Source organism: Corapipo altera, unplaced genomic scaffold (genome assembly GCF_003945725.1).
Source record: "Corapipo altera isolate COAL_440 unplaced genomic scaffold, ASM394572v1 142, whole genome shotgun sequence".
NCBI lineage: Eukaryota > Metazoa > Chordata > Aves > Passeriformes > Pipridae > Corapipo > Corapipo altera.
This window is the reverse complement of record NW_020884966.1, coordinates 1,034,759-1,057,712: the sequence shown is the minus strand read 5'-3', so window position 1 is coordinate 1,057,712 and position 22,954 is coordinate 1,034,759. Positions and strand designations below refer to the sequence as shown.

The 22,954-nt window shown below is 47.9% G+C and overlaps 1 protein-coding gene across 3 annotated transcripts in view; it reads right to left on the bottom strand.

Moving 5' to 3' along the window:
- Positions 1-10,990: 10,990 nt before the first annotated feature.
- The window catches only part of METTL2A (methyltransferase like 2A), a 12,321-nt gene continuing 357 nt past the window's right edge, over positions 10,991-22,954 (bottom strand). Inside the window, exons 2-10 of one of the 3 annotated variants that reach the window (XM_027664887.1) lie at positions 21,517-21,608; positions 18,818-18,913; positions 17,564-17,925; positions 16,188-16,237; positions 15,151-15,211; positions 13,891-14,030; positions 12,994-13,100; positions 12,750-12,815; positions 10,991-11,404 (exon numbers count right to left, since the gene is read on the bottom strand). In XM_027664887.1, the coding sequence (XP_027520688.1) occupies positions 11,253-11,404; positions 12,750-12,815; positions 12,994-13,100; positions 13,891-14,030; positions 15,151-15,211; positions 16,188-16,237; positions 17,564-17,925; positions 18,818-18,913; positions 21,517-21,608 (1,126 nt within the window). In that variant the 3' untranslated portion in view covers positions 10,991-11,252. The other 2 variants (XM_027664889.1, XM_027664888.1) reach the window with 2 other exon arrangements.

Genomic DNA, 22,954 nt, shown 5'->3' with positions numbered 1-22,954 from the left:
CCAACATGGAAAACACGCGTGTGAGAGGCACAAGCCGGGCGCCCCAGCAGCCCCCGGCACACACGGCCCGCCCTCGCCTTTGCAGGGCCGAGCTGCCGCCGGGGGAAAAAAAACAAAAACAAAAACCAAACAAAAAAAAACCAACCAAAAAATTAAAATAACAACAAAAAAAGGCTCGTCCTGGCTGGACCCGAGCGATCCCATCGCGGCTCATCCCGCCCGGGGCAGGACCCGCTCGCCCCAAGGCTGAATCAGCTTTGGGAAAAGCAAACAAGGGAAGGGGGGGAGGAAAAAGAGGATTGTTGGGAAGGGAAGTGGCCAGGCCTGTCCGAGGGGAGGCAGGCGCGGATTAGCGATGGGAGAGGAGGCTCCCGGAGCTCCAGAAAGGATCGGGCAGGGCCGGGAATGCCGAGGGGCATCCGTCACCTCCGCTTTGCATCCAGCGGTTTGGGGGCGAGCTGGAACCCCCAGGCTGGCAAAGGGAGGGTGCGGAGAGGAGCCGGCGGAGCATCGCTCCCGCAAAGCCACGGGGGCAGTCGGGATTATTTAAAAATCGCCAATTTATCGTACTTTTGGTAACTCGGAGCAGCCAATGGCTCCGGGAGCGCTGCCTGCTTGCACAAACCGTGCTTCCTGTGCTTTAATTTCGGTGGTTTTTTTTTCTTTTTCTTTTTTTTTTTTTTTTTTCAGTACAAGAGCAACTCCAGGTTCAGCTCCTGCTCCGTGAGTCACATTTTCAGTGCACGACCAGTGGCAGGAATTTAATAAATAAATAAATAAATAAGCAAATAAATAAATAAATAGCATTTTCTGTCTGTGTTGTGGTTTTTTATTCGTTTGCGGGGGGTGGGTTTTTTTGTGTTTTGTTCGGATTTTTTTTTTTTTTTAAGAAGTAGTCCTGGAATAAATATTCCATCAGCTGCTAACTAATCACAGCCATTTAGGGGAGCGCTGATTAGGACCACTCGCAGTGAACGTTTTTCAAGGAGGTATAAATTTCATTTGAGCCATTTCTGTTTGATTTTTGGGTGGAGGGAGGAGAAGATCTGGGAGCTGTTACACCCAATAAAGGGACTGATTTCCCAACACCCCCACCCCACCCCTAGAAACACCTCCAACTCCCAAAGGACCAGCTCAGCCCCTCAGAGTGCCAGGCAGGAATTGAACACCAGTAACACCAAATCTATGGCACTGTCCCCCATCCTTGTGTTTTAGGGGTGATGGAGGTTACTTTGGTCTAATTTTTCCTGTCCTTTTTGGTCAACATTTGTTGAGGCACTTCCTCCTCCATGCATTGCCAGGGATCATATTGCCAGGGATCACACTGCCCTCAATATTTCCACCTAAGGCCACCAGAAAAGCCCATGGGCTGTCACAGAATCACAGAATGGTTTGGATGGGAAGGAACCCCAAAGCCCATCTCATTCCACCCCTGCCATGGGCAGGGACACCTCCCACTATCCCAGGTTGCTCCAAGCCCCATCCAACCCGGCCTTGAACACTTCCAGGGATGGGGACAACCTCAGCCTCTGTCATTTCCCAATGATTGTTTGCTCACTGTCACTTCTACCACTCACAATCAACGCCCCTTGCTCTCCTTCCCTCTGGCAGGACCAGATTCCCAGGGAGGTAACAGCCTCCTGGAGAATCCACTGCAGCCAGGAACGTTTTCCAAGACATCCTGCAATCCACTGCTGAGCTCCAGGCCCAACACAGGACCCGTGGCCACAGCCCTGAGCTCTGGGTCAGGCTGGAGCAGCGGGTGGTGACATCTGATAACAACAGATAAGCTGAGGTTGCACCATCCTCCTGCTGTGCCTCGCCCCTCTCCCTGCCCCATGTTCCTCTGAAATGGTTGGGGTTTCTCTCCTCACTTGTAAATCAGGGGTAGGGCATGTTCCCTTCAGTACATTTTGGGAAGACAGCCCTCCTGACTTGCAGTCCAGGGGCTCTGCTCTGCTCTGCTCCTGGACCTCTTCTATCCCATCCTCGGCACTACATTCACACTCTTCCCTATTTCTCTGCTGCAAACTCAACTATGGTTGTCTCCACCTCCATCCTCCAAAGAGCAGCTCAGAGCAACACTTCCAGCTGCAGTTTCCTTTCCAAGATGCCAAAATTACAGCTCACACCAGCCATGGCAGCTGGTCCCTCTGTGGCACGGAGGGAGGAGGAATCAACAAGTTGTAACCATATTTCTGGCCACAAGCAGGAATTTTGGAGCAGCCTTTGAGGGTTCCATTTGCTGTCAGTGGAGTGCCAGGTAGGTACAAGGGATTTTAGGCAAGTTCACTGGACAGTAGGAAGGAAGTTACTGGGTACATTTCCCAGTGCAAAGCCTGGAAATCAGGGCTCTCAGAGGTTTTCCCTCCTACAACCATCAGGACACAGCTCTGAGCAGGGATGCACCATCCATCCCAGGCTGGTACACCACCTCTCACTGTGCTGTGCCAGCACATCCGAAACTGGGGTGTCTGGAACAGCAAAGGTCTCTCAGGTAAAAAATATAATTATCAGTGTTAAGACACAGCACACTTGGACTATTTTTTATGACATCACCTCCCGTGGGAGGTGATCCCCTGGGTTTGGACTCAGCAGAGAAGTGGTGGATTGTTTGGGGTTTTTAATTCTGTTTTCTAAATATGAAAAGCCAACTTAGTGGAATGTGCTTCTGGCAAGAAAAGGTCGGTTTGTGAGTTTCTGTTTTTACAGGGCAAGGTTTGCTACTTCAAAGTGGCTGGAATATGTGAATAGGTCATCATTTCACACAGGAAATTTTTAGATTCAATTAAAATGTCTAATGTCAACTTTTAAGATACTTCTAAAAGCCTATAAAGCACCAAAACTCAAACAAGGTAAGGGTAGAAAACCAAGATTCTGTTGATGTGGACTTGATTTTCCCCATCTTTTTTGGGAAGAGTTTGTGCGTTTCACTTTCCGGCCCAGCAAAGAGAAGGGACTGTTTGGATCTCCAAGAATTCTCATGCAGGAAAACTCCTCCTTCCAGGAGGAGTGACACACAAAACTATTCTGTTATTCCTCTTTTTGATCAAGTTTGTAAGAGTCCCTTAGCTCTGGTCCTTTCAGAGGAGCTGCTTGTGAGCAACACATACAGGGCCGACCAAATATTATCTCATCCATGGGGGCCAGCCAGCCCTCCTCCTCCACGGGCTCTGCCAGATCCCTCCCGGACACATCCTGCTCTCCAGCTCTGCCATCAGCCAGTGTTAATGCTGCTGATTCCATCCCCTGTGGCAGCTCTCAGCTCCTTGGATGTCAGTGAGATCCTTGGCACGCTGCTGGTGTATCATGTTTGGAAGAACGACTCGGCTGCCGCAGCCATTTTCTCTGTCACTGGATTCGGCTGGAGCAGCTCAGAGCTCCCCTCCAGCAGGCACAGCACGCTCAGCAAAACTGCAGCGAGCCCTGCCCTCCCATCACAGCTCCTCTGCTAACCCTGGAGAGGGCTGACCAAAATTTGGTAAGGTTTTCATAGGTATTTTAACAGAGCACGTAACAGGTTCCTTCTGCCTTGAATTGTGAAAAGATAAAATGACAGAAGTCAAACTCCTGATCTTTTTAATGTGGTTTCGGTGACTTTTCTTTGCCTCTGCTCTTCATGCTTGTGGAATACTCTGGCTGCATTTTTTCCAAGCATTTCTGTACTGCCACAAGATCTAGAAATCCACTGATTCAAGGTAACACATACACAAGAGAGCTGAGATTCCTCAGTGACAGTAGGACACTGGAGAAAAGCAACAGTCTGAGCCTTTAAAATATAAATGCTGGCAGAAGTATTTACATTTGGTCTCAAATCCAAACATTTTATAGCACTGAGAAAAAACAACAACAACCAAAACCCACAAGAGTTCAGCACTCAACAGGTTTTTCAAGGATTTAGCACCAAGGGATGCTGTCACCTCCGGGCATCACATCCTGAAGAGGCCAACCCTTGTCTGCAGAGCAGATTCTGTTGGATCTAACAAGGCACGAGTTGCAAATGATGATTTTTCTAGACTTGGGGAATTCAAAACCTCTCACCCCAGTGTGGATTCTTGTCTAGTAAGGGCAGGGCTTCTGCCACACTCTGAACAGTAAAAGGGTCTTTCCTCATTTCCATTAGGGAGAAAATTGGTATCTGAGCTCCTCAGAGATAACATGCCATCACCTGACTCCTTCCCGAGGCCATGGACAGGCTCCACCCTCCCACACAATGGAGTTTATTGCCGAGGTTGTTCCTGCCCCTCCCTCTGTCTACACCTTCAGGTGCTCCATTAGGGAGGCTTTGATACCCAAACCCAGTAGGAAAGCATCCAGGTCACAGCCTCCACACTGCAGCCAGCCAAGTGCAGCCTCAGAGCCGTGCCCTGATCCAAAGGGAGAGCGTGTCCTGCCGCTGGAGGAGGAAAGGAGCTGTGTGCAGGCACCTGGAATTGTGCAGGCACCTGGAACTGTGCAGCCTCCACGGCCCAGCTGAGGGGAACCAAACCTCACAGGTAGGAAAGAAACACCTCTGTGTGTCTGGTGCTAGAAACATCCACTGGTTTTAGTTCTGCACACACTTGAAACGCTGGGATTCTCCTGAATGTGCAAGTCCTTCCCTGCCCTCACTCGCTCCCAGCTTCCTAGAATACAAGAGGGTTCTATTCTCAGCAGGGTTTGCCCCCTGCTTCTCTTCCTCCTGCATAATAACACCCTACCTTACAGGGCTTTGGAAAGCCTTAATTAGACAAACTGCTCTGAGATTTGTGTGAGAGGGAAATTAAATCAACATCCTATTGTAAAGCTGGAGTTACTGCACACACATTTCTCCAAGTACATTCAGCCTCTGTGTGAGTGTCTGTAAACACATTCCAACCTTCCTTAACGAGGCTTCTCTCAGTAGGGAAGAAGTCACTCGAAGCTGTGGAAAAGCCAGACTTAAGTTTTCTATGCAACCTTGAGCGACCTCTTCACATCCACCCTTGGCACTAAATGTGGAAAAAACCGTGTGGCTGTTTAATTACAGACTGCAGGGACCTGCCCAGGTGAGGGGGGGACAGCACCACACCTCCAGCTCGGTCCCAGGGGTGAGGAGGCAGCCTGAGGGGAGATCAGGCAATCTTCTCCCCAGCTGAGGAAAACCACATCCAGTGACCCTGGAGAAGATCCCCCAGTGCAGCAGATCCCTCAGTGTTCCCCCCTCACACCACAGAGGTGTGAGCTCGGCATCTGCGACCTGGGATTGCAAACGAGACCTTCCCACTTCACCCGAGCTGAAAGAAAGTTTCATATTCCAAAGATTGGGCTGCAATCCCCCAGAACTCCCCAACCCCTCCCCAATATGGAATTGCAAGAGCTACAAAGGGTCCTCTGGACTGCAAAATCAACCTCAACACAGCAGTGACACTCGCGCTCCACCCCAAACCCAAGCTGCTGTTCCCATGCTCTGTTGGTGCCTGCAGTGAGGGCTCTTTGGGGTTATTTAACACCAGGGAGCACAGCTTTGAGCACCAGGGTCCAAACCTCACCAGGATGTTCCTCCTTCCTGGAAACAGCCGTGGACCAACAGGCTGGGAGCTGCAGGCAGGTGCTGACATGTCAGATTTGCCAGGGAGCTTTGCCATCCCTACTTTCCAACCACAGCCAGCTCCTGCTCATCCCACTGTGGGTCAAAGACCATGTATTCAAGAATGAAAGCCTTTGGTGGGAGGACACCTCCTGCCATGCCACGCAGCCTCTGGGCAGGAGGGAAAAGCAGAGGCACACACGGCTCAGATTCCTTTGCCTTTCCCTGCCTGTGCTCCAGCTGAGTGGGCAGTGCTTGTGCTCTCCCTCACAGAGGTAGCAGGATCCTATTCACTTCAGATTAGCACTCAGGGCTGCTACAAAGGTGATTTCCTGCACTGTGTCCCACTTTCTCAGCAACACAAGCTCCCATTCAGCCAGGCACTTCCACACAGGAACTTACTGCCTTCAGCAAGAGCTAAAAGCACAAACTCCAGAGCTTTGCTGATTAGGCACAGAGCTGACAACTCCTTTTCCTCCAGAGCACCTCACTTTGCAGGAGAGTCCTCCAAAAATTCCTCCCTAGTCCTCACTTTTCTAGTAGTTTTTATCTTGCCCTGAAAACATATGTGACAACACAGTTAAAATCAGAATGTTCTGTTGGAATCAGTGTCTAAGGACACTGCACACAAGGACATGTGCCAGGCACCCCCTGGCAAGGCAGAGGAACAGCTACAATAGCAAAAGTGATCCATCCTCACTGTGGATCCTCTCCTGGACTAACTTCCCCCAACGTGGCACCAAACCAAAAGTGGTGGCACTGCTCTGATTGACAGATGAGATCCAGCTGATGGACCAGGAGAACAAAGACTGCCTGACTCGGTTTCCCTCCACCTGTGTTTAGAGATGGAAGAATGCTCCCCAAATCCCTCAACAGTCTGATCCCTGCAGTCTCACCCTCACCTCTGGGCACTGAACCTGAGCATCTTTCATTTGTGCTCAGGAAAAACAGTTCAGGTCTGTGATTCCCATTGGGAATCCAGTGGGGACAAGCCCTGGCTCATCCCAATGCCAACGACAGAAGGAAGCTCTTCCAGCTTTCATTAGGATGCAGTGCCAAAAGCTGCTGGTGTGTGCACATGGAGGTTCCTTCTGCTCATAGCCCTGTTCTGTTGAAATCATTCAGGTCTCATTTATCCTGAGCTCTACAACTCACAAATGGTGGTGGCATTCCCTGAGAAGGTGGAGAGAAGACAACTGTGTCCGGTCTCACATGCCCCTGGTCAGAAGAATTTGATGGTTACTGTTGTAACAACCAAAATCACTACAAATAACTGCTGTTCCCACTTTGCTGTGCTGTCAGGAAGATCCTGAGAAAGCTTCAATTTTCAGTTACATTTACAATGTACTTATTTTGGAAGTGACAGCATCAGAAATACCCCCCAGCTCCTTGTTCTCTTCACCTCCCCTGTTCCCTCCTGTCTCCCAATTTCTAGCCCATCTGTGAAATCAGGATGCTGGGAGAGGAATGATGTACCTGGGGAGGCAAAGGGTTCTTTGCCATGGACTGGAGCCCTCAGCAGCATGGCTGGATCAAAACCCTTTCTGAAGGACTAGTTCCAAGTCCAAGTCACAGGCTTGATGCCCTAATCCCTACATGAAAGGGTTATGTGAAGGGTCAGAATAGGTGGTGATAAAGTTCCCTTCCAGCCAAAACAATCTTGGAATCTCCAAGGAAATCCACCATCCTCTGGCAAGAGCCAGGACCACGCTTTCCAAAGTGTAACAATGCCTGGCTCCAGACTCACCAGGGCAGTGCCAGTGAAGAGCTATGAAATCATCTCTTCTGCTTGGGAGGTTCAACAGGCCACGTTGGCATTGCCTGTGAGCCACAGACCACAGGCCTTGGAATGCTGGGAACAAAACCAGAGCAGATATGCTCAGAAAGGCTTTAAAGTTAATGTTACTCTGCTAAAAAGGAAGAGGGGGGAAAAAAACCCGAAACCAACTAAAGGCACTTCACGTGGCTTTTCAGCACGGCAAAAGTCAGTTTGGAGATTTCCTCTGAACGTGCTGGAAGGGGTTGTGCAACCCAGCTGGCTCAGCAGGGCCGAGGTGGGAATGGCAGGAGCTGCTGCAAGTCAGGACTGAGGTACCCCTCAGGAGAGCAGCAGCGGGAAGGGGAGCAGGCCGGGATTAATGAGGGAAACTCAGACACTGTCTGTAGGAGGCCTGGCTCAATTCAAGGCCATTAACTTGTTGCTTTCTGAACACCACCAAGAGCACTGGAAACAAAAGCACGTCTGCCCAGCATGGGCCCTGCTGAGTGATTGCTTAAATACTCCGGCAGAATGAAGAGCATTAAGAAAGGCAAAGAGCCACTTCAGTGGCCTCCAGGCTCGAAGCACTGCAAGTTTTTGCATGAAGCCCAAGTCAAAGCCAGGCAGGCAACTGGGATGTAGCCTTGAAAGTAGAAACAAATAAATTACTAGCCTTCATTTTCTCCCATTCTGGAGTTTAAATTTAAAGGGGAGGTCTATCAACTTTACATAAATCATGTTTATAATTAAAAACGTATTTTCCTGCGCTGCTTACAAGCCTTTGGATGATTAATAAGGCGTTTTTCACATTATTTTAATTTGCACTAATTATGCTGCTTGTTTACCCCAGTCAATAATTTTTCTTCCAGGGAGATAAAGCCATCCTGGGACGAGACCTCCCTCCAGAGACCAAGAGGGAAAGGACCCCAGGGAGCTGCCTGAGGCCCCAGAACACATGGGAGGTCTGTCACTGAGCTGGGACATGAGTCACGTCACGTCCAACACTCACAGGACTCTTGCTAAGCTTGACTCTGAGCCTGGGTAAGCTGAGGAGACTTGAGCTTGCTCAGCTGCTGCCAGAGGCCTGGAGCTGTGTTTTGCCTAGACCTTGCCTGAAGTGCCAGCCGTGCCAGGGAAGCAGACTTGGGAAGTTTAGCATGAAAACACAGCAGTGACTGCACAGCTCCTGGGCTGGGTCAGGTTTGTGCCTGGCAGAAGCCAAAGGAGCTTTGGAAGAGCAAAGCTTTATCTCCTCCTCTTTCATTTGCAAGTGCTGGAAAGGCTCTTGGCCCTTTAGAAAATGCAGGACAACCAACTGACCAAGAATTCTCTTCCCTTTCAACATTATTGAACAGAGTTAGATACATAAAAAAAGCAACAGTGCATTCCCACTGCAGCCTTCGTGGTGTGAGTGGATTCCCTGGGTCACCTTTCCCAGGAAGGGCTGAAAAGTCCCACCTAGAAGCCTTCAGGTAGCAGACAAAGCAATACCTGCAGGGTGACAGGAGTCAGGAACTCATCATGCAGCCACATGCCCAGCAGGAAGCATTGCTCCAGCCCCTTCCAGTGCTTCCCAAAGCAGGGTGTTCCTGCTCCGTCTCTCCAGTGCTCCTGCAGACTCTCCAAAGGCACAAAGGACATTTCCTCAGCTTTTTACCCTTTCTCCTCTGGTTCAAGACAGCAGTTATTTCATAACCTCCATGTCTCCAGAGCTGGCAGTTACTCTTAGGCAACTGCAGGCTCCAAACACAAGTGTCTGGCTGACAAAACACACAGGAACTGCTCTTCAGCCAGTGCTGCACAACCAACACACTGTTATTTCATGAACTAAAACAAGGTAGGAGATACCAGCCAAGGCCTTCTCTTCTTCAGAGCTGAGAGCAGGCACTAATGAGACTCATGGTAACAGTAAAGAAAACTATAGTTACCTATTGGTGGCCCAAATCCTTCAGATCAGGTGCTCTGTGCAAGCCTGATTTATATCAATCAAACCAGCACTAAAAAGCATGACCACAAAATTTATTCTAACACCTGTTGTACCACACCCTAAAAATAACAAAAGAAAACAGGCTGAGATAAAAGATATTTGCTGTCAAAGGTGGGGAAATACCTCCACAAAGCCACAGTGTTGGCTTCCTCTAAGGAATTAAACAGGAGTGCAGAAATTAAATATTCTGCAGATTCTGGATCAAAGACAAGTGTCTTGTCTGCTTGGGTTTGGCACATGACAGGGCAGTTTGTGACCAGGAGAAAAAGCAGGTAATTATTTATAAACCCTGGTCCCATGGGCTGCTTCTGATAATGCTGCACTCTGAAGGTGCCCCCAAACTGGCATCAGCCCTAAATCTTTGAAAACTTGAACCCTGCCTGACAGGAATTTCCAGCAGCTGAGCTGTAGTGTGCTGGTTCCCTGGGTGGACACCCCTGAGGGCAAAGCAGCAGCATCTCCTTTCTCCACAGGTGATCTGCACACCTCGGGGCATCCAGGGGCAGATGGCACAGAGAACCTCTCAGGTCTCAGCTCCTGCCCTCAGATCAATGTGTTTGAACTTGTGGATTGGCACAAACCTGAATGAGCAGAAGAGAGTTGCATGAGATAAGCTAACCAAGGGATTCAGACCAGTGACCAGCTGCAGAGAAGAGCAGATTTAGTGCCTTTGTACATTCTCTGTTCATGAGACATGAGCACACAAGACAGAGGTGAGGTCACAGCTCTTCCGTTTCATGTGGAAATCCAGAGTATGAGTGACTTGCTACTCATCTTGCTCAGCTGCTGGAAGACACCAGGACCACTTCTTCAGTTGTTAAAACTGTAAATAATTTTAAAAACTCAGACCCAGGGCTCCATCCTCAGCCCAGTTCTCTTCAACATCTTCATTAATAACTTGGATGCTGGACTTTGAAGGAACACTTCAGTTTGCTGATGATACTAAACTGGGAGGAGCAGTTGATTCCCTCAAAGGCAGGGAGGCCCTGCAGAGAGATCTCCACAAATCAGAGAGCTGGGAATCACCAACCACGGGAATTCCAACAAGGGGAGGTGCTGGAATCTGCCCTTGGGATGGGGCAACCCAGGATGGATGGACAGATTGGGAATGAGATGCTGGAAAGCAGAGTTGGGAAAGGGCCCTAGGGGTCCTGGTGGGTGCTAGTTGGCCCTGAGTCAGCAGTGCCCTGGCAGCCAGGAGGGCCAACCCTGTCCTGGGGGCACCAGGGAGGGGATTTTCCCACTCTGCTCTGCCCTGGGGCAGCCTCACCTCAACATTGGGGCAGTTTGGGGGGACACAATATAAAAAAAAAGACATTAAGCCATTAGAGAGTCCAAAGGAGGCCATGAGGATGGGGAAGGGTTGTAGGGGAAGCCTTATGAGGAGGCTGAGGGCACTTGGTTTGTTCAGCCTGGAGAAAAGGAGACTGAGGGGAGACGTCATTGGGGTTTGCAGCTTGCTCATGAGGGGCAGTGGAGGGGCAGGTCCCAACCTCTGCTCTCTGTGACCAGTGACAGGACTTGAAAGAATGGCTGGGGCTGTACAGGGGAGGGTCAGGTTGGATCTCAGGGAAAGGTTCTTCTCTCAGAGGGTGGTTGGCACTGACCAGGCTCCCCAGGGCAGTGGGCACAGCCCCAGGGCTGTCTGAGTTCAAGGAGCATTTGGACAACGCTTTCAGGCACGTGGTGGGATTCTTGGGGTGTCTTGTGCAGGGCCAGGAGTTGGACTCAGTGATCTTGATGGCTCCCTTCCAACTCAGCATATTTTATGACACCTAAAGTACCCCTTGGTCCACTCAGGGCGTTCATCCTTGGCAGAACTCCCTCGCAGTGACGCCAGGCACCGCACAAGGCACTGAGGTGTCCTGGGTGGGCAGGACTCCATCCAACCACATCTCACCAGGAGGAGACACTCCCTGGGCACGGAGAGGCTCCAGCCCCACAGCCCAGGCCGTGCCTCAGGCCCGGGGGGTGCCAGGTTTGCGGTACTTGCACTGGATCCACACCCGGTACATCGTCATCTGCTTCCCACGGTTCACCTGCAGCCGCCGATCCACCACGTTCTGGATCTTCTCCAGCCCAGCCGTGCTGAAGAGGTGGTTTAATTCATCTGGAAGCAGAGAGAAGGACACTGAGGAGGCTGTAATTCCTTTACCTGACAGCTGCTCATGCTGAGGGCTGAGCTGTGCTGAAAGATGGGCCAGAAGAAACTCGGGGCCTCACCCTGGCAGGGAAAGGATCAAACGAGACTTAACTGCTGTTCCAGGGGGGTTTAACATCACAGTTTGTCAAGTTTTCCGTCTTGAAAAGAAGTATTTGGAGTACAACTAGAGTTACAGAAACTTGACAAAGAAAACAGCAGCAGTTTCTCACATGGGCACTGCCTCCAGTAACTGATTAAGGAGCATCTTCTGACAAGTAGGGACAGATCCATTCCTTCCCCTTCCCCCCCCCTCCAGAGGAATTTCAGAGTCTGCAAGAGCAAAGAACAGGATCAGACCTACGCCTTTAAATGGTGGCAGTAAGATCTGTGCTGTATAGGCTGGAGGGGAATGGGATTCATTAAGGCTAAATTTGGGGAAAAAAACATCCTTAAAAACCACACCCTGTTGGGGCCCAATCAAAGCACTAACAGCCCTGGAGGCTTCGGCACTTCCATGGGCAGGTATTCCTGACCAAGCAAATAAGTCTCAGAGTGCCCCAGCACAGTGGCTGTGGGCAAAGCCAGCCCCAGTCCTGCTGAGCAGCAGAGAGCTCGTTCCACGGCAGCCCAGGAGCACGTGGTTTGTGTGGAGTTTCTGTAGGAAAGGGTTGACAGGTCCCAGCTTGTGCTCCTTTATCAGATGCTTTCCATCGTGAGGTGCTTGCCAAACACACATTAAACATTAATTTTGTTGCGACAAACAAGATTGGAGCAGTGGGGAAGGGAACAGTTCGATGCAGTTGTGCCCCTGCTCGAAGACCAGGCACTGACTGGAGGTGCAACTGGTGATAAACTGGGAGAAGAACACACCCCTGCCAGCACCAAGCAGCAGCAGAACTCGGAGGGTGCCTCAGCTCCATGCTGAGCCACACCCTTCTGATTTCCTCATAGGAGAACAGGAATATTAAGGGAAGTTCCTCCAAGCAGTGTCCAACTCCCTCCATCACCCGCAGGCAGGATTCAAGGAGAGCTCCTCCTTGAATCCCACCCCTCCCAGGGCAGCAAACACTCCAGTTTTTCTCTAAAAGGATTTTCCACTAAGGAATTCACCATACTTGCACCAGGAACTGACAAACCCAGGTTCAACTGGGAGACACTTATAACAGTGCTCCAAGAAAGACAGACTGGAAAGAGCTTGTGGCCAAACTTGAGGGCAGAGGGACAAGAAGTGGTGAGGAGAGTCAGAGGGATGGTTTTGGATTGTCAGAGGGATGTTTTTGGATAGTCAGAGGGATGTTTTCAAGCCTCCTACCTTGTGTGAAGAAGTAGACTCTGGTGCCATCACCTCTCACATAGAAGTTTTCAGACAGACATTGACCTGAGGGCAAGAGGGATTTAAACAGTTACCAACTATCACTTAAAAATCAACAACGGCCATCTGACAACAGGCACACTCTGTGCTTCCAGGGAATTAATGAGCTGCCTCCACCCAGGGCAGACACAGCTCCAGAGAAGCATCATCTACCAGTGATTTGCCAAGGGAAGAGGGAAAATACCTTTCTTAAACCGAAGCTGGGCCAGGTCGTAGCGGCCGTAATCCCGTAACAAAATCATCCCCCCTGGCTTCAGGAGGCGGCTCAGTCTGCTCACAACGCTCTGCATCCTGAGGGAGGAACAAACCAGGAGTGCTCAACATCCTGCAAAATCATGCTTGTTCCCTTCCAAAAAGATGGGATGAAGTTTCAACTCGATATATGGGTATAGATGTTTCAACTTCATGTAAAGAGCTACCCAAAGCCAGCACGGTTCTGAGCTCTCCCAGTCTCAAGTGGATGGGTTTGATTTGGCCTCTTTATTTCTGACACTCCCTGATTCTGGGGTATTTTTTTGCTTACAAGGATAACCAGCCTGCCACAGCAGGGATTAACTGCTCTCTTTTACTCATCACAGAAAGATCTCCCCTGGTTTATGTATAAAAAAGTAGTAAGTGAACTTGAAGAAAAATGCTGTGTAATAAAACTAAAGGGCACAAAAAGAGAGGCTAATATAGGTTGTAACACAGTGTCACACTAAGATCACAGGACTTGTCTTAACTGTTTTCTCAACCTGTCCCCTCCCTTCTTGCCACCTCCCATGTGAGAAATTCATCCACCCTTTGAGCCTGAAAATCCAGCAGAGTATTTTCCAAACAGGTGCTGAGTGCTCAGCGTGGCTGAGGTTCAGAGCAGTGACCACAGCAAGGCACCCCCTGCAGCCACTTAGCACTTCAAAATCACAGCTGTCCTCTGCCAGAACCTGTTACAACAACAAGCACCTGCAAACTTCATTTACAGAGGCTTCACGGAAAACTGGACCAGAAACACACCAAACTTTAATTTTACTTGACATGAGACTATTAAAGAGCTGCAGTTGTAGAAGAATTATCTTCTGCAATCACAAAGATTAAAACTTACTTCTCTGGGAGAATTGCTGAGAGGACAAAGATAAGAATAACAATGTCAAGACTCTCCTCTGGCATTGGGAAAGGACTTTGGTCGTTGCACAGGTCATGGACAAAGGCAAAGCAGCGAGAAGAATCATATTCTGCATTGTTCTGTATTTGAGGGGAGAGAAATCAAGAGCATCAGTAGCAGACCCTGACCTCAGCATTATCTGGACATGGAGCATTTTAACTTTCACATCATCAAGTGGTGTGTCCAGAGATCTGTGTCAGCCTCACTGCTCTAAGGCAGGTGGGGTCAGGTGGGTTAGGCAGGAACAGTGGTGACATGGGAAAAAATAAGAACACACAGATTTACCAAGAAGTTGGTTTTGTTACAGACAGACAATCAGCACTGCCAAAACCCCAAACTGGATTCAGGCTTTATTGCAATTTTAAGGTCAGATTTTCCACTAGTAGTGGTAAGAAGTGAGGGATTTACATTGTTAAATTGGAAACCTTTATGTAAGTGTGAGCATCAGGACCCCTCTCTGCATCACTGAAATCAATATTCATTTCACCTACAAGCAGATATTCCTTATACCCCAAATATCAAACCTGGCTCCCTAAAACTGCACTCTCAAAAATCGCATTTGGACCTCTGTAAGAAGTTGTGTGCTTTCCTGAAGCTGCTGCTATGAGAAGTGGTTGTGTCACCTTAGGAGGATGAAATGGGTGCTGCCTCAGCTGCTCTCTCATCTTGTGAACTGACTGATGGCATTTGATACTTCCTAGATTCTCAGTTCTGCTCTGACCTGAAATTTGTTAGCAGCTTTTGTCCTTTGACTAAATCCCAGCCTCCTGCTCCACAAACAGGCTCCCTCCTCAGCAGTCTGTGCTGGAGCAATCAGCCCACGTTCCCAGAACTGACAGCAGTGCACACACAAACCAAAACCAGCTTCAGTTCCTGTTAAAAAATAGCCTGAATGTTTTCAAGGTTCAGCAGTTACTCAGCTAAAAGAGCACTGGATTGAGAGAAGTACTGCCAAGCACAGGGGAAGAAAATCTGCCTGACTTGTCTGCTGCCAATGTGACATTTTGAGAACTTCAACTTCCCTCCTTCCTACAATCTTTGATGGCTCATTTTCCAGATTTAGGGTCAGCAGCAGGGCTGGCTAAAAACAGAAAGCTGCCAGCACAGCCAGAGAGCTGCTGGAAGCTGGGAGAGATTTGTGTTAATGGGCAATTGGCCCCAGGTACTTCCCACTTTTTCATAAATCACCACTGAGTTTACCTGGACAAGATCCACAGCTGTTGTAGAAAAATCACAGCAATAAACAAACAGGCCTGGGTCACTGCAAGAAAGCAGAGAAACTCATCATTTATAGCCAGCAATTAAGGACTGTCTCAAAGGCACAGGGTGCAGAACTGGGAGCCTGGGTTTTAGTCTCTGTGTAAAATTTGGTGGATCCCATTGTTCCTTTATGCCCACTGTTCTCATGTGCAACTGCTTCCTTTTCCTTCTGGAAACAGCAAATGGGAGACAGCAAATGTGAATGTTGGGTATATATTTACAGTGAGTCACATTTTTTTTCACTGAATCTACTTTAATAATAGACCCTTAGATTGTTATTATACTTTCTTCTGCATTAAAGGAGAGACATGTGAAAAACGTGGCAAGTTTAATGTGAATTACTCCTGGATAGATGGAACATTTTTGAAAACACACTGAAAAATGATTCAAGGGTATCACAGAAATAGAAATGTGACTTCCAGAAGAAATCACTCCCATGTTAACATCTGCAAATCAATACTGGAAAAGGAGAGGCACCAAGGCCTGCAGGAAAATGCTTTCAGAATGAGACATGTAAACTCACAGCAGGCTTTGTTGGTTGCATTAAAAGACCAAAGATTTCCAAGCTCAGACCACAATAATATGAAGTTGCAGGTGGCAAAGGCCTTTCTCTGAGATTGTTTAAACTAAGATCACAGAGAACACTTTTCCAATTGGTTTTTAGAGGCTGGTGGATCATGCAGGTAAAAACCTACTTCATAGAATCTCAGAGTGGTTTGTGTTGGAAGGGACCTTAAAGCCCATCCAGTGCCACCCCCTGCCATGGGAAGGGACACCTTCCACCAGCCCAGGTTGCTCCAAGCCCTGTCCAACCTGGCCTTGGACACTTCCAGGGATCCAGGGGCAGCCACAGCTTCTCTGGGCACCCTGTGCCAGGGCCTCCCCACCCTCCCAGGGAAGGATTTCTTCCCAATATCCCATCTATCCCTGCCCTCTGGCAGTGGGAAGCCATTTCCCCTTGTCCTGTCACCACTTACTTGTTGGTTTGTAAAATTGGGAAGACTGTATTCCCAGCCCCACAGCCAACCTGCACAAACAAAGCAGATGCACACAGTGAGAATAATTCCTTCAGCACATCCCAACATTTCAAATCCTCTCTCTACAGCCAGGCAACAAAGAGAATCTCCCCAGTACCAGCTGAGTGTGGCAGTGACCATTTGTAACCCTCCCTGCAAGGTCTGTGTTCAGCTCTGAGGAGCAGAATTACTCTTGTGGAAAACACTAAGCAAGTTCTTGTCAAAATCTTACTAACAAACTATATATTGTTACTCTCTAAAAGCTGTTTTTGCTGGAATCCCAAGCATAACAACCAGTCTGAGTCACTAAAACGCTGGCAAAGGCCATGGGTGGGTTACATTTGCTTCCACAGAAATTCAGAGCAATGGAGAAGGGAAGTTTGCTTTACCCTAATTACATCCTGCTGTTGCAGAGTTTCCTTCACTACATGGCTCTTCCTCAAGTTACAGCCAGGCCCACAATGATTCTGCCTTATTATTCCTTCTACTTGTTCCCATTTGAAGAGGAGATGATGGCTCCCACAACTGGGTTTGGGGAATTTGAGTGTTCAGGGAATCAGTAAAATTGGAATAAACTGAGCAGAGAACACCACTGAGGGTTTGCAGGGACAGGTGTGCTCAGGTGAGACAGGAAAGCCACAGTGATAATATCAAAGTCTGAAAAAGCCTCCAAACCTCAGATTAAATTAAAATATCAAAAGGAGAGTTCATACTAACTCTCCCTGGAAGGGTAGGACTTCCATTAAATACAAAGTACTAAACAAATCCAGCAATATCTACAGTGAACAAGTAGAGGTGGCAGAGCAAAAGGTCACAACCAGTTGTCAGGAGTCCAGTATTTTATAATTCCCACAGATTTCTTTCTGGGACAAAGCCTATATCAGTCTGAGATTCCCTGCTATCACATGGGCCATAAGGAACAAACCCAAGAGCATCTTTACATTCTTGGTTTCACTGCTTTGTTTCACACCTCTCAAGGCAAACAGGAGTCAGCATAAAAGATAAATGACAAGGGAAAACCTTATACAGACAAACAAAAGAATCAGTTCCTTCCAAAGATGACTTGTAAATGCTTGTTTGAACATCTGACAGCAGTAGTTTGGCTTTTAAACTCTGAAACTTCTTACATCCTTGTGCTCTGCCAACTCAACAGTCTGAACCAAAAGTATCCCAGCAGATTTAGTTCAGTTCTAAGCTGCCCTCTGATTTCTGCATTCTGCTGACTGAAGGCACTCCACCACTCCCTGTTTGCCAGTGATCCATATTTTTCAGTCCCAGTCACACAACCCTGATCCCAAGGCACAGTTTGGTGTGTGACTCTGCTTTCCAGCTCTCACCTCTAACACACGGTAAGATGCAGCTGATCCTGGGTAATCTCCAGCCCCCTGGGTCAGCTCCCTGTGCTCCTGTGCAGCCCAGTGCTCTGTGCACCCCTCAGCTGTGCTTTGGAGCAGGTTGAACTGACCCTCAGTCCTGGTTTCCAATGAACAATGTCCATTTTCACACCTTCCCAGCCCGTCACTGTTGGATTCTTCTTTGGTACTGAATTCATGCAGAGAATCCCCATTTTGGCTTGAGGTCCTGTTGGGTGCCAGCTCAGGAAATTCAGTGAACAGCCAGTGCCTGTCCTTGAAGAAGCCATTTTCATGGATTTTATAGAAGTCATCCCAATATCTCTTAGCATTCACCTCATATTCCTCTGTGAACACAAACAAAAACATCATCAGGTCTCAGGGTTGAAGCAGGTCAGACAGGGAGGGATCACTGCAGACATCTGTGCAGCAACCTGCTCTAATAAGGAAGATTATCCACTGAAAATCACCTTTATTTAAATTTGCCATCCCACACAAACACTCTGGTTGCCTTCTCACAGTCACTTTGTTAGGACATGGAAAGGGAAAAGAGAGAGAAGAGGAAACTCTGTGTGTCCTGGTAGGATTTAAAGGAAGCTGGCAACAGAAAAAGCCTCTTTGAAGGACACTGGAATGAAAAAATCCAGGTTTTACTTCCATTTCTACCACTGACTTGGTCAGTTCACTGGAAATAATTCATTTGGAGCCTCATGACGCTAAGAGTGAAGCACATACAACTCCTAAGGAATTCTGAGAGCCCCTTTTCTTCAGATGGAGAAGCAGAATAATTATGCAACCCCACAGGCCTGGCAGAAAGCTCCATTAGCATTTGCACATTCCTCCCAGATTCCAGCACGTTTTCCACAAGTTTTGCTGCAGTCCAGTCTGGAGCACTTTGTTTTCCATAGTTCTGTGCTTTTATGAATTAAAACAACAGAACTGATCTCTAAAGTAACAGTGGGGAGCTAAGGTGGACAGGCTAAAGATGATCAGAAGGAACTTCAGCAGCAGCAGGATGAGTATTACAGGGAGCTGGAATAATACTGGCCTAATGAAATTCCAGTCACCTGCAGAATTATTTCCACACATTTCCCAGATTTCAGACCGAGGGCAGTTCTAGGGGAACTATTTCTTCCATGGGAAGTTAAAAATCCAAGTAGCTTTCTGAATCCTCAGTGTGATGAGTCCTCTGTCCTGGGAATTAAGGACCTAATTACAGCATCTTATGCTTGGAATCACCTGGAAACATCCATGGCCAGAAATCCCAACTGCATTCCAATAACATGGAATTCCTCAACCATCTCTGCACAGCAACAAGTGCATTACTGAATAAAGCTGATTGGAGATCAGTATCATTGCCTGAACTGCAGTTTATTTATTAAGACTTTTAAAAGCATAAAACTGTTCAGAAGATCTCTGAAGGGAGACAGTCAAGTGAACCCAGAACACCTGGAAAAATATGTAGCCTCAGCCAAATATAGACAAAAATGGCTTAAACAAAGAAGCACAAGTCAGTCATATATCTATTTTTAGTAGGATCTGTCCCTGCAGCACAAAGAGCTATATATAAAAATAATCTCTTTACCTCAACTACAAGGATTTTCTCCTTTTAAGAAGCCCTGTCCTTAAACCCCAATCCAAAAGAAATTTTAATGTCTGATGTCTGAGCAGGGCAGTGAGTTTGTGCCATGATCCCACTGTAGGTCACAGTGAGCAGGGCCAGGTCAGTGCAGTATTTTCATGGAAGAACTCCAGGAGTGCTGATGCTGGAAGAAGTGTTATTGATCCATAGTTTGGCACACTCCTTCCTGAATTGCCATGTATCAGTAGGGATACACGAGGCTGCTGGGGCTGGAAATGCTCTTTCACCTCACAAAAACACAAAGTCCTGATTCCTGCCCGTCCCTGACAATCCCATGGCAGCCTGACTGGAATGGGATGCTTATCTGAGGTGCTGGGACAAAATTCCAGCCCAGCCAGTTTGGATTACCCACATTTTTGCCCCAAGACTTCGTGCTCTTTCTGTGTTAAATTACTGTGGAATTCTGTTGGATGCTGTTGAACAGCTGTTACACCCCAACCCACACGAGGGGAAGCTTTATTTAAAGCTCATTTACTCAGAGCCTGGTGTTTTCAAAGCACCAGAATAAAGGATCAGTAACAATTTAAATACAAGAAATCAAGGGCTGGCTGACAAATATCATGCAAGGACCAGACTGAAAGCAAATAAATGACCATATTAATTTTTCAGGCTGATTTTCAGCCAGAAGAGTTCCCATCACATTTGTTTCAGCCCCTTTTTGTGGTATGATCTCATGGGGATGTTGGGGTGGGAGCCAGATTCCTCCAAAGACCTTCCTGATAAGGGCTCCTGACCTTCCTGCTTGTTTTTGTAAAGCCAAGCCCAACCTCAGCCCTTCACCCTGCAGAAGGAGGGCAAACAAAAGGAACTGTTCACAAAGGACAGGAAGAGAACCAGCCCCCCCCCCCCCTGAATTTCACAGGGGTTAATGATGGAGCCTCCAAAGGAAACCAAGGAACTCTTCCACTTCTTCCTTTGTTCCCAGCCAGGAGACACATCCTCCACACACCCCACAGAACTCCTCTGCTCCTTCAGAACAGATCCTGACAGCCCCAAGAAGTGCACAGAATAATACAGCCCTAATGACCAATAGCCTGCTTTTGTTCTCCTGCTTGGACATTCTGATTCTCAAACTCCCAGACCCTTCAGGCACATTTTCCTGGGCTGCCTTCCCTACTTTTCAGCCATCCCATTGTCTCCACACGCTTCCCAGTGAATAGCAACCATCAACATTTGACTGGCCTGCATTGTTCAGGCTGGGAAATACATCATGGAGCCCTGACAAAGTGCTCCAACAGCAAATTGCTCCCCAGTTTCCTGGTTGTATATAGGTTCTCAAAGCATGACAGACAGCACCCTTTAATGCTAACCAGATTTGAAACTGAACCCAACACAATGGGCATCACAATGGGAACTGCTGGATACTTCTGGGAGTCCAAGAAATTAGGAGGGTTGTTCTTTGGGATAATTAGATTTGCTATTGTGAGCACAACTGGGAGCTATATGGAAGTGTCTCAATAGCTCCAGTAGTGCTGAGCTTTATCTTAAGGGTGACACACTCCATTTGATGGGAACAAAGGGAGCAGATCCATCCTGGGGCAGGGTACAGCAAGACCATCATCAGACAAGTTTCTTATCACACCAAAGAACCACTTCAGCATCATTTGAGGGACTGGATGGTCTCTGACAAGAGTGGAGAGTGACAGAGCTGTGAACCTTCAGCTTGATTCAGACACAGGTCAGCTCCACATTTTGGATGTGTAAATATCCCTTGAGCCAAGTAAAATAAAAACTTGGGAATCCCTTTGCTGTCTATCTGATGATAAGCACTTTCAGGAGAAAATAATTTTTTTCTGACTCTATGATTTAATCATTCTGATGCTGCTTGTTAACTCTGTAGAGACAGATTTGGACACTACTTTATCAGCCCCTCTTAAGGAGAAGAGCTGAGTTTGAATTAGGATCACTCCAGAGCAAAAAGAGACTGACTGCTGGAAGTTAATAGAAAGCACAATAACTCTACAATCAAAGAGGTTTGTTGACAAGGAACAGTAACAAGTATTTAAACACACAAAACACCACAAAGAAGCTCAACCCAAGCTGACTCCTCCCAACCAAGACCACGCCTGTTCCAGCAGGATGAGTCTCTGGAGAAGGTGGAGGAGTCACAGAGAGGTAATTTAAGAACAGGAAGGTTCCTCCTCCTCCATTTCCCGTTATCCACAAGTAGGTAAAACATTCTGAGTGACTGGGGAGGGGGCAGGGAGGGATTCATGCTGCTGCTGAGGTGGCTCTGGCCACTGTTCCACTCCTGGGGCACAGGCCAAGACGGGCAGAGGAGACTCTCCAACAGTACCTTGTTTATCCTGTGGCAATAGCTGGGAGCTGTTCTCTTCAACTTTACTCCTGGCACTGGATTCCTGCTCTTCTGACCATTCCACATTATCCCTGTGGTGAAAAAGGAGATGAACTAAAATGGGCAGAGAGAGAAAAACTGAGAGAGGGAGGGAGGTGTGATCCCCAATTCCAGCACAAGAGCTGCCAGCACATGAGGCTCCTGGGCCTGAAGGAGCTGCACTCATGGAATTGCAAAGGAAGGGATCCTAAATCTGCCCCTGATCCTTTTCCCTCTTGGATGCTCAGCCAAATTCAGAGGGAATAATCCTTCCTATAAAACCACCAGTGCACTCACAGAACTAAATTGGTTTTCAATTTAAAACAAAAAGGGCAGTGGGGTTATTTGGAAGGTAACTGTTAAATTAAATCCAATTATGAGGAAAATATGCAGGAAGCTTTAAAGCATTAAGAATTATTAATAACTTCAGTGCACACACACAGCTGTGCAGTCATTAAAGTGATTCACTTGGCTTTTTTTCATTAAAACAAGTGAATAAAAAGCAGAATACAAGGAGCAATAAGCCCAGTTCTGGCCTCAGGAGAAATCAGCCTTTTAACTCACAAAACAAAAACTTAAATGTTAAAAAAAAAAAGCTGGATTACTAAAAGTTTCCACGGGAAAATTGATGTTATGCTTTTGTAATGTACCTTTGGTACAGAACAGTCCCAAAAGGAATGACAGGCTGATACATGTAAATATTACCTTATTACAAGTGAAACACACCCTGTTCTTCACAGGGTATGACAGCCAGAGACCAAAAGTGGATCTATTTACTTCAAAAATGCAAAATACCTTCAGTTCCCAGCAAATTAGGCAATTTGGGTGCTTAAAACAGCTGCTGTACCCAAATAAAGAGCTCCTGTTCCAAGCACACACCCACCACAACCCCACAGGTGAAACAGTTTCTGGGAGCAACTGATTCAACTTTATTAACTACAGCAATTAAACAACTGCAGCAAAGCAAAACAACACATCTCCCAAATTAAGGGAGCCTGAGGAATCCCCAGTGCTGTGGGAGGAGCCCAGAATGGCTCAGGACCCTCCTGGGGACCAGTTCCAAAGGGTCAGGACCCCCCCAGGGACCAGTAAGAAGGCTCAGAACCCTCCGTGGAGCAGCCCAGAAGGCTCAGGACCCCCAGGGAATCAGTCCCAAAGGGTCAGGACCCTCCTGGGATCAGCCAAAAATGGCTCAGGATCCCTCCAGGGATCAACCCCGAAGGCTCAGGACCTCCTGGGGACCAGTTCCCAAGGCTCAGGATCCCCTGTGAATCAGCCCTGAAGGCTCAAGACCACCCAGGGATCAGTCAAGAAGGCTCAGGACCTCCCGGGGATCGGTCCCAAAGGGTCAGGACCCTCGCAGGATCAGTTGAGAATGGCTCAGGACCCCCAGGGATCA